At 32.8% G+C, this 12,258-nt stretch overlaps 1 protein-coding gene across 4 annotated transcripts in view; it reads left to right on the forward strand.

Annotated features, from left to right (window-relative positions):
- The window catches only part of LOC144440294 (double-strand break repair protein MRE11-like), a 145,095-nt gene that overhangs the window by 36,680 nt on the left and 96,157 nt on the right, over positions 1–12,258 (forward strand). For all 4 annotated transcript variants that reach the window (XM_078129653.1, XM_078129654.1, XM_078129655.1 and 1 more), the window contains exon 7: positions 9,973–10,087. In XM_078129653.1, the coding sequence (XP_077985779.1) occupies positions 9,973–10,087 (115 nt within the window). The remainder of the gene's footprint in view (positions 1–9,972; positions 10,088–12,258) is intronic.

Below are 12,258 nucleotides of genomic sequence, written 5' to 3' on the forward strand. Positions count from 1 at the left end.
GGACTAGGTAAGACTAGATTTATTGGACTAGATTTATTGGACAAGGTAAGACTAGATTTATTGGACTAGGTGAGACTAGATTTATATGGACTAGGTAAGACTAGATTTATATGGACTAGGTAAGACTAGATTTATTGGACAAGGTGAGAGATTTATTGGACTAGGTAAGACTAGATTTATATGGACTAGGTAAGACTAGATTTATATGGACTAGGTAAGACTAGATTTATATGGACTAGGTAAGACTAGATTTATATTGGACTAGGTAAGACTAGATTTATATGGACTAGGTAAGACTAGATTTATATGGACTAGGTAAGACTAGATTTATATGGACTAGGTAAGACTAGATTTATATGGACTAGGTAAGACTAGATTTATATGGACTAGGTAAGACTAGATTTATATGGACTAGGTAAGACTAGATTTATATGGACTAGGTAAGACTAGATTTATATGGACTAGGTAAGACTAGATTTATATGGACTAGGTAAGACTAGATTTATTGGACTAGGTAAGACTAGATTTATATGGACTAGGTAAGACTAGATTTATATGGACTAGGTAAGACTAGATTTATATGGACTAGGTAAGACTAGATTTATATGGACTAGGTAAGACTAGATTTATTGGACTAGGTAAGACTAGATTTATTGGACTAGGTAAGACTAGATTTATATGGACTAGGTAAGACTAGATTTATTGGACTAGGTAAGACTAGATTTATTGGACTAGGTAAGACTAGATTTATTGGACTAGGTAAGACTAGATTTATTGGACTAGGTAAGACTAGATTTATATGGACTAGGTAAGACTAGATTTATATGGACTAGGTAAGACTAGATTTATTGGACTAGGTAAGACTAGATTTATATGGACTAGGTAAGACTAGATTTATATGGACTAGGTAAGACTAGATTTATTGGACTAGGTAAGACTAGATTTATATGGACTAGGTAAGACTAGATTTATATGGACTAGGTAAGACTAGATTTATATGGACTAGGTAAGACTAGATTTATTGGACTAGGTAAGACTAGATTTATATGGACTAGGTAAGACTAGATTTATATGGACTAGGTAAGACTAGATTTATATGGACTAGGTAAGACTAGATTTATTGGACTAGGTAAGACTATATATATATGGACTAGGTAAGACTAGATTTATATGGACTAGGTAAGACTAGATTTATATGGACTAGGTAAGACTAGATTTATATGGACTAGGTAAGACTAGATTTATATGGACTAGGTGAGACTAGATTTATATGGACTAGGTAAGACTAGATTTATATGGACTAGGTAAGACTAGATTTATTGGACTAGGAAAGACTAGATTTGTATGGACTAGGTAAGACTAGATTTATATGGACTAGGTAAGACTAGATTTATATGGACTAGGTAAGACTAGATTTATTGGACTAGGAAAGACTAGATTTGTATGGACTAGGTAAGACTAGATTTATATGGACTAGGTAAGACTAGATTTATATGGACTAGGTAAGACTAGATTTATTGGACTAGGTAAGACTAGATTTATATGGACTAGGTAAGACTAGATTTATTGGACTAGGTAAGACTAGATTTATATGGACTAGGTAAGACTAGATTTATATGGACTAGGTAAGACTAGATTTATATGGACTAGGTAAGACTAGATTTATATGGACTAGGTAAGACTAGATTTATTGGACTAGGTAAGACTAGTTTTATATGGACTAGGTAAGACTAGATTTATATGGACTAGGTAAGACTAGATTTATATGGACTAGGTAAGACTAGATTTATATTGACTAGGTAAGACTAGATTTATATGGACTAGGTAAGACTAGATTTATATGGACTAGGTAAGACTAGATTTATATTGACTAGGTAATACTAGATTTATTGGACTAGGTAAGACTAGATTTATATGGACTTGGTAAGACTAGATTTATATGGACTAGGTAAGACTAGATTTATATGGACTAGGTAAGACTAGATTTATATGGACTAGGTAAGACTAGTTTTATATGGACTAGGTAAGACTAGATTTATATGGACTAGGTAAGACTAGATTTATATGGACTAGGTAAGACTAGATTTATATGGACTAGGTAAGACTAGATTTATATGGACTAGGTAAGACTAGATTTATATGGACTAGGTAAGACTAGATTTATATGGACTAGGTAAGACTAGATTTATATGGACTAGGTAAGACTAGATTTATATGGACTAGGTAAGACTAGATTTATATGGACTAGGTAAGACTAGTTTTATATGGACTAGGTAAGACTAGATTTATATGGACTAGGTAAGACTAGATTTATATGGACTAGGTAAGACTAGATTTATATGGACTAGGTAAGACTAGATTTATATGGACTAGGTAAGACTAGATTTATATGGACTAGGTAAGACTAGATTTATATGGACTAGGTAAGACTAGATTTATTGGACTAGGTAAGACTAGATTTATATGGACTAGGTAAGACTAGATTTATATGGACTACGTAAGACTAGATTTATATGGACTAGGTAAGACTAGATTTATTGGACTAGGTAAGACTAGATTTATATTGACTAGGTAAGACTAGATTTATATGGACTAGGTAAGACTAGATTTATATGGACTTGGTAAGACTAGATTTATTGGACTAGGTAAGACTAGATTTATTGGACTAGGTAAGACTAGATTTATATGGACTAGGTAAGACTAGATTTATATGGACTAGGTAAGACTAGATTTATATGGACTAGGTAAGACTAGATTTATATGGACTAGGTAAGACTAGATTTATTGGACTAGGTAAGACTAGATTTATTGGACTAGGTAAGACTAGATTTATTGGACTAGGTAAGACTAGATTTATATGGACTAGGTAAGACTAGATTGATTGGACTAGGTAAGGCTAGATTTATTGGATTAGGTAAGGCTAGATTTATTGGACTAAACCTGCAGTAGCTGCAAGTCAGATATTTTCACAAATAGGATATTTATTTTTAATTCCGCAGTAGCTGAAACTCAACAATATTTTTTTTATCAAGTAACTGAAGAAATATTCACTAATAATTTGTCATTTAATTACTTATAAAAAGACATTATATCTGTTACTTAGTGGTCAGTCATATCTGTATGTAATGTAGTGGTAAGTTTGAATCTTGAATGAACACTTGGTTTTGAATCTGTTGTTTTCTTTTAACTTTTCTTTTATGGACTAGGTAAGACTAGATTTATATGGACTAGGTAAGACTAGATTTATTGGACTAGGTAAGACTAGATTTATATGGACTAGGTAAGACTAGATTTATTGGACTAGGTAAGACTAGATTTATATGGACTAGGTAAGACTAGATTTATATGGACTAGGTAAGACTATATATATATGGACTAGGTAAGACTAGATTTATATGGACTAGGTAAGACTAGATTTATATGGACTAGGTAAGACTAGATTTATTGGACTAGGTAAGACTAGATTTATATGGACTAGGTAAGACTATATATATATGGACTAGGTAAGACTAGATTTATATGGACTAGGTAAGACTAGATTTATTGGACTAGGTAAGACTAGATTTATATGGACTAGGTAAGACTAGATTTATATGGACTAGGTAAGACTAGATTTATTGGACTAGGTAAGACTAGATTTATATGGACTAGGTAAGACTAGATTTATTGGACTAGGTAAGACTAGATTTATATGGACTAGGTAAGACTATATATATATGGACTAGGTAAGACTAGATTTATATGGACTAGGTAAGACTAGATTTATTGGACTAGGTAAGACTAGATTTATATGGACTAGGTAAGACTAGATTTATATGGACTAGGTAAGACTAGATTTATATGGACTAGGTAAGACTAGATTTATTGGACTAGGTAAGACTAGATTTATATGGACTAGGTAAGACTAGATTTATATGGACTAGGTAAGACTAGATTTATATGGACTAGGTAAGACTAGATTTATTGGACTAGGTAAGACTAGATTTCTATGGACTAGGTAAGACTAGATTTATATGGACTAGGTAAGACTAGATTTATTGGACTAGGTAAGACTAGATTTATATGGACTAGGTAAGACTAGATTTATATGGACTAGGTAAGACTAGATTTATATGGACTAGGTAAGACTAGATTTATTGGACTAGGTAAGACTAGATTTATATGGACTAGGTAAGACTAGATTTATATGGACTAGGTAAGACTAGATTTATATGGACTAGGTAAGACTAGATTTATATGGACTAGGTAAGACTAGATTTATTGGACTAGGTAAGACTAGATTTATATGGACTAGGTAAGACTAGATTTATTGGACTAGGTAAGACTAGATTTATATGGACTTGGTAAGACTAGATTTATATGGACTAGGTAAGACTAGATTTATATGGACTAGGTAAGACTAGATTTATATGGACTAGGTAATGCTAGATTTATTGGACTAGGTAAGACTAGATTTATATGGACTAGGTAAGACTAGATTTATATGGACTAGGTAAGACTAGATTTATATGGACTAGGTAAGACTAGATTTATATGGACTAGGTAAGACTAGATTTATATGGACTAGGTAAGACTAGATTTATATGGACTAGGTAAGACTAGATTTATTGGACTAGGTAAGACTAGATTTATATGGACTAGGTAAGACTAGATTTATATGGACTAGGTAAGACTAGATTTATTGGACTAGGTAAGACTAGTTTTATTGGACTAGGTAAGACTAGATTTATATGGACTAGGTGAGACTAGATTTATTGGACTAGGTAAGACTAGATTTATATGGACTAGGTAAGACTAGATTTATATGGACTAGGTAAGACTAGATTTATATGGACTAGGTGAGACTAGATTTATTGGACTAGGTAAGACTAGATTTATATGGACTAGGTAAGACTAGATTTATATGGACTAGGTAAGACTAGATTTATATGGACTAGGTAAGACTAGATTTATATGGACTAGGTAAGACTAGATTTATATGGACTAGGTAAGACTAGATTTATTGGACTAGGTAAGACTAGTTTTATATGGACTAGGTAAGACTAGATTTATATGGACTAGGTAAGACTAGATTTATATGGACTAGGTAAGACTAGATTTATATGGACTAGGTAAGACTAGATTTATATGGACTAGGTAAGACTAGATTTATATGGACTAGGTAAGACTAGATTTATATGGACTAGGTAAGACTAGCCAAATGACACGGGGCTACCGTTAATTTCGAGCCCTGTATAAGTACTGTTCAGAGTGTAAGATATTATATATAAATACTGTTCAGAGTGTAAGATATTATATGTAAGTACTGTTCAGAGTGTAAGATATTATATATAAGTACTGTTCAGAGTGTAAGATATTATATATAAGTACTGTTCAGATTGTAAGATATTATATATAAGTACTGTTCAGAGTGTAAGATATTATATATAAGTACTGTTCAGAGTGTAAGATATTATATATAAGTACTGTTCAGAGTGTAAGATATTATATATAAGTACTGTTCAGAGTGTAAGATATTATATATAAGTACTGTTCAGAGTGTATGAATAGACTCTGGGTGTCTGCTACTACAGTTACAAACTAGTGCAGTTAAAAGAAAACAACAGATTCAAAACCAAGTGTTCATTCAAGATCATTTCATGAAAATCTTAAAATGATTTCTTCTCAAAACCTAGGGGTCCAATTGGCTCAAACTTTGGTACGTAATATGCTTGTCCCCTGCCCTTTTAATTTTGTAAATAGAATCTTGTGTGGTCACGTGACCTTGGCTGCCATATTGGATTTTTGAAAAAATGACGTTTTTCCTTTAAAAATCTTCTTCTCCAGAACAAGCAGCCCATTTGGTATGATCTTTTGCATAATTATACATCATCTAAGTGATTTCTTTCAAGTTTGCAAAAAGCATTGCAATTGATTGACCGCTATGGCAACCATATTGGATTTTACGAAAATTTAAAAATGACAACTTTTCCAAAAGCACTGCACTGATTGACTTGCATTTTGGCAAATAGAATGAACTACTTGGCTACTTTAAAGTTTATAAACAAGAAAAAATTTCATAGTTTCACAGCAATCATTGATTTAAGAAATACAGTGGCGGCCATATTGGATTTCCCTCCAAATCATTTTGAAAATGTTCTTCTGTGAAACCAGTGTATAGATAACCTTACAATTTGCCAGTAGAAGGAAGACAACAAAACCTCAATACAACACATCATTGCATGCTGGGTAAACCACTTGCGCCTTGCAAACACTGCTTGCAGCTTTAATTTAATATTTTGCAATTTATTCCATTACAAAACAAGGAATTTGTATACGTGTGTTATTTCACAATTTATTTTTGAGGTACAAAAACACAATTATAAATAGTTATTATATGATATGGCCAAACATAGTTATAAATACCCCATTTGTTATTGATATGGCCAAATATAGTTATAAATACCCCATTTGTTATTGATATGGCCAAACATAGTTATAAATACCCCATTTGTTATTGATATGGCCAAATATAGTTATAAATACCCCATTTGTTATTGATATGGCCAAACATAGTTATAAATACCCCATTTGTTATTGATATGGCCAAACATAGTTATAAACACCCCATTTGTTATTGATATGGCCAAACATAGTTATAAATACCCCATTTGTCATTGATATGGCCAAACATAGTTATAAATACCCCATTGTTATTGATATGGCCAAATATAGTTATAAATACCCCATTTGTTATTGATATGGCCAAACATAGTTATAAATACCCCATTTGTTATTGATATGGCCAAACATAGTTATAAATACCCCATTTGTTATTGATATGGCCAAACATAGTTATAAATACCCCATTTGTTATTGATATGGCCAAATATAGTTATAAATACCCCATTTGTTATTGATATGGCCAAATATAGTTATAAATACCCCATTTGTTATTGATATGGCCAAACATAGTTATAAATACCCCATTGTTATTGATATGGCCAAATATAGTTATAAATACCCCATTTGTTATTGATATGGCCAAATATAGTTATAAATACCCCATTTGTTATTGATATGGCCAAACATAGTTATAAACACCCCATTTGTTATTGATATGGCCAAACATAGTTATAAATACCCCATTTGTTATTGATATGGCCAAACATAGTTATAAACACCCCATTTGTTATTGATATGGCCAAACATAGTTATAAATACCCCATTTGTTATTGATATGGCCAAACATAGTTATAAATACCCCATTTGTTATTGATATGGCCAAACATAGTTATAAATACCCCATTTGTTATTGATATGGCCAAATATAGTTATAAATACCCCATTTGTTATTGATATGGCCAAACATAGTTATAAATACCCCATTTGTTATTGATATGGCCAAACATAGTTATAAATACCCCATTTGTTATTGATATGGCCAAACATAGTTATAAATACCCCATTTGTTATTGATATGGCCAAACATAGTTATAAATACCCCATTTGTTATTGATATGGCCAAACATAGTTATAAACACCCCATTTGTTATTGATATGGCCAAACATAGTTATAAACACCCCATTTGTTATTGATATGGCCAAACATAGTTATAAATACCCCATTTGTTATTGATATGGCCAAACATAGTTATAAATACCCCATTTGTTATTGATATGGCCAAACATAGTTATAAATACCCCATTTGTTATTGATATGGCCAAACATAGTTATAAATACAATATAAATTGTATGTACAATAACAAACTTTTTACACATTTTGTAAGCTTTGCAGTGGATTGAGCTTCATTTTTGTATTAAACTTTCTTTTGATGATAGGTTCATTTTTATATTAAACTTTCTTTTGATGATAGGTTCATTTTTTATTAAACTTTCTTTTGATGATAGGTTCATTTTTGTATTAAACTTTCTTTTGATGATAGGTTCATTTTTGTATTAAACTTTCTTTTGATGATAGGTTCATTTTTAGCTCCGCTGTCAGCGAAGGCTGAAAGCGTAGCTTTAAGTATAGGTTGTGTCGAGTACAGAGAGTAGAGTGAATCATAGGTGTATGTCAAACTTTTATATTTTCATTATCTACTCCGAAAGTGACAGTCGGAATTCTTCGATATTTGGTGTGCACGTTCCCTAGTTGGAGGCTATTCAGATTTGTTCATGCCAAGTTGATCTGTGCCATTTTCAATTTTTTATGATTTTTTTCATAAAATGTCATTTTCATTATCTCCTTGAAAACTTCTTGTCAGATTGCTTTGATATCTGGTGTGTAGCTTACTTAGATTTCTTTCAAGTCAGCACATCTTCTTTTCTATTTTTTATGATTTTTTTTTTTGTAATTTAAAAAAAAATGAATATGTTAATGAGCATTATGACCGCCGCCATATTGGAAATCAGTCCGCGAGACTTTAGGTAAACTGCAACTTTTCAAAAGACACTATTGACGTCAAACAAGCAATGTAATATGTGCTGTAGTCTTAATTCTACGCATTGTGCGCCCAAATGACAAATATTTGTTCGAAACAGGGTTGTAAACTTCAAATCCAAATTCTCCACCCTCCTACAGAATAGTTCATTCCAGTATACGCACCTCACGATCAAGTGAGCTCTATGAGAAGTCGTGCATGCCTGAACTGAAGTGTATGGGACGATTTTTGACAGAGTCAGTCGTCAATAAAATTGATAATACTCTTTCTAAAATTATCACATTTTGAAATGGAAAGTACTTTGTGGTTCATTTATGGAGTTTTGTTTTTGTACGATCAATCTTGGTGGCAACATTACAGCGTCAAAATTACCGATGTGGTAATGCACAAGTGAGTTTCCGTACGGCGACAATCTCAAGTACCCGGATGCACGAGGGACTATAAAACCCGGAAGCAAGTCGTTGCCAGCCATACGTTACAGTGGTAACATCGTCCGAGAAATCGCTGCGTTCAGAGTGTCATTATTCACAGAATTGTTTTTTTTCGAGTGAAAACCCGTCTTGAATTGTATAACTCTAACAAATGAAGACATGTCAAGTTATATTTTGAAAGTTGTATCGCTAGTTGGAGACGTTTTCCTCACATACTATCGAGGCTTGGACCTTACTCCAGTTCAGCGGGAAGTTTAGCCAGTCCGATCATTCTTTCTGGTTTAGTTTACAACACTTTTGATCACACAGATTTTGTTTTTGTGATGAAAAGAAATTTAAAAAAAAAGATCACTTCAACCATTTCGTTGTGTTTTCTTTATGAAAGGTAACCGAACATGAACGAGTGTTATCACTGTATGGCTGAGAATGACTCTCTTCCAGGTACTTGGGATTGTTGCTGTACGGAAACTAAGATGGCGATTAATACATTTCTTCCCCATATATATCTACTACAACTAGTACAAGTTGAATGTTGTTGACTTGGTAAATTTGTTAGAAAATCGAAATTCAAATTGCCTCAAAATTATTTTAGATCCCTAGTTTATTTCATTCATCATTAACATTTTCCAGGGTTAAAGCTGTAAGACACTGGAATTATTTATAGCCAACCTCAAAATCTTCTTTTTTTTTCTTTTTCTTGTGTGCATTTCCCAGTCATTTTTTTTTTCAGAGATTTTGTGCAATTTTTCATAACAGTAGATTTTTGTTATAAAATGGTGACTATGGTATAAAAGTACAATACATTACCAACTTCTGTGTAAAATGTGTTTTATAGTGAGACATCATATGAAACCAGTAACCACTTTATTACATCGCTAAAACAAAACTGCATAGTGAAGAACTGAACCACTTCTACATGTCACCAAAATTAAAAAAAAATTAAAAAAACAAAACAGCGGAGCTATTCTGACCGATAGGTCGCTTGTTGTATTAAACTTTCTTTTGATGATAGGTTCATTTTTGTATTAAACTTTCTTTTGATGATAGGTTCATTTTTGTATTAAACTTTCTTTTGATGATAGGTTCATTTTTGTATTAAACTTTCTTTTGATGATAGGTTCTGTGAGAGATGAAAGACTCCATAGATTATTTTGTCATAAAAATGTTCACATGTTGAGACCTAAAGAAGATAAAGAAGGCTGGTTTAATATACTGTGTCTTCATCAAAATAGGTAATGTACATTTTATTGGTACTTTTTTTATTTTACTGAACACATCAACCATATGTGTACACGTTACTACATTGTATGTTTACCACTCATCACCATGATTGTTGTTTTATCATCATGATACCTTGTTGTTTTACCATCATGGTACCTTGTTGTTTTACCATCATGATACCTTGTTGTTTTACCATCATGGTACCTTGTTGTTCTACCATCATGGTACCTTGTTGTTTTACCATCATGATACCTTGTTGTTCTCCCATCATGATACCTTGTTGTTTTACCATCATGTTACCTTGTTGTTCTACCATCATGGTACCTTGTTGTTTTACCATCATGGTACCTTGTTGTTTTACCATCATGGTACCTTGTTGTTTTACCATCATGGTACCTTGTTGTTTTACCATTATAGTACCTTGTTGTTTTACCATCATGATGGTACCTTGTTGTTTTACCATCATGGTACCTTGTTGTTTTACCATCATGATGGTACCTTGTTGTTCTACCATCATGGTACCTTGTTGTTTTACCATCATGGTACCTTGTTGTTTTACCATCATGATGGTACCTTGTTGTTTTACCATCATGGTACCTTGTTTTTTTTACCATCATGGTACCTTGTTGTTTTACCATCATGATGGTACCTTGTTGTTTTACCATCATGGTACCTTGTTGTTTTACCATCATGGTACCTTGTTGTTTTACCATCATGGTACCTTGTTGTTTTACCATCATGGTACCTTGTTGTTTTACCATCATGGTACCTTGTTGTTTTACCATCATAGTACCTTGTTGTTTTACCATCATGGTACCTTGTTGTTCTACCATCATGGTACCCTGTTGTTTTACCATCATGGTACCCTGTTGTTTTACCATCATGGTACCCTGTTGTTTTACCATCATGGTACCCTGTTGTTTTACCATCATGATACCTTGTTGTTTTACCATCATGGTACCTTGTTGTTTTACCATCATGGTACCTTGTTGTTTTACCATCATGGTACCTTGTTGTTTTACCATCATGATGATACCTTGTTGTTTTACCATCATGGTACCTTGTTGTTTTACCATCATGATACCTTGTTGTTTTACCATCATGGTACCTTGTTGTTTTACCATCATGGTACCTTGTTGTTTTACCATCATGATGGTACCTTGTTGTTTTACCATCATGATACCTTGTTGTTTTACCATCATGGTACCTTGTTGTTTTACCATCATGGTACCTTGTTGTTTTACCATCATGGTACCTTGTTGTTTTACCATCATGATACCTTGTTGTTTTACCATCATGATACATTGTTGTTTTACCATTATAGTACCTTGTTGTTTTACCATCATGGTACCCTGTTGTTTTACCATCATGATACCTTGTTGTTTTACCATCATGGTACCTTGTTGTTTTACCATCATGGTACCTTGTTGTTTTACCATCATGGTACCTTGTTGTTTTACCATCATGGTACCTTGTTGTTTTACCATCATGGTACCTTGTTGTTTTACCATCATGGTACCTTGTTGTTTTACCATCATGGTACCTTGTTGTTTTACCATCATGGTACCTTGTTGTTTTACCATCATGGTACCTTGTTGTTTTACCATCATGGTACCTTGTTGTTTTACCATCATGGTACCTTGTTGTTTTACCATCATGGTACCTTGTTGTTTTACCATCATGATACCTTGTTGTTTTACCATCATGGTACCTTGTTGTTTTACCATCATGATACCTTGTTGTTTTACCATCATGGTACCTTGTTGTTTTACCATCATGGTACCTTGTTGTTTTACCATCATGATGGTACCTTGTTGTTTTACCATCATGGTACCTTGTTGTTTTACCATTATAGTACCTTGTTGTTTTACCATCATGGTACCTTGTTGTTTTACCATCATGGTACCTTGTTGTTTTACCATCATGATGGTACCTTGTTGTTTTACCATCATGATACCTTGTTGTTTTACCATCATGGTACCTTGTTGTTTTACCATCATGATGGTACCTTGTTGTTTTACCATCATGGTACCTTGTTGTTTTACCATTATAGTACCTTGTTGTTTTACCATCATGGTACCTTGTTGTTTTACCATCATGATGGTACCTTGTTGTTTTACCATCATGGTACCTTGTTGTTTTACCATTATAGTACCTTGTTGTTTTACCATCATGGTACCTT

This window comes from Glandiceps talaboti, chromosome 9 (genome assembly GCF_964340395.1).
Source record: "Glandiceps talaboti chromosome 9, keGlaTala1.1, whole genome shotgun sequence".
NCBI lineage: Eukaryota > Metazoa > Hemichordata > Enteropneusta > Spengelidae > Glandiceps > Glandiceps talaboti.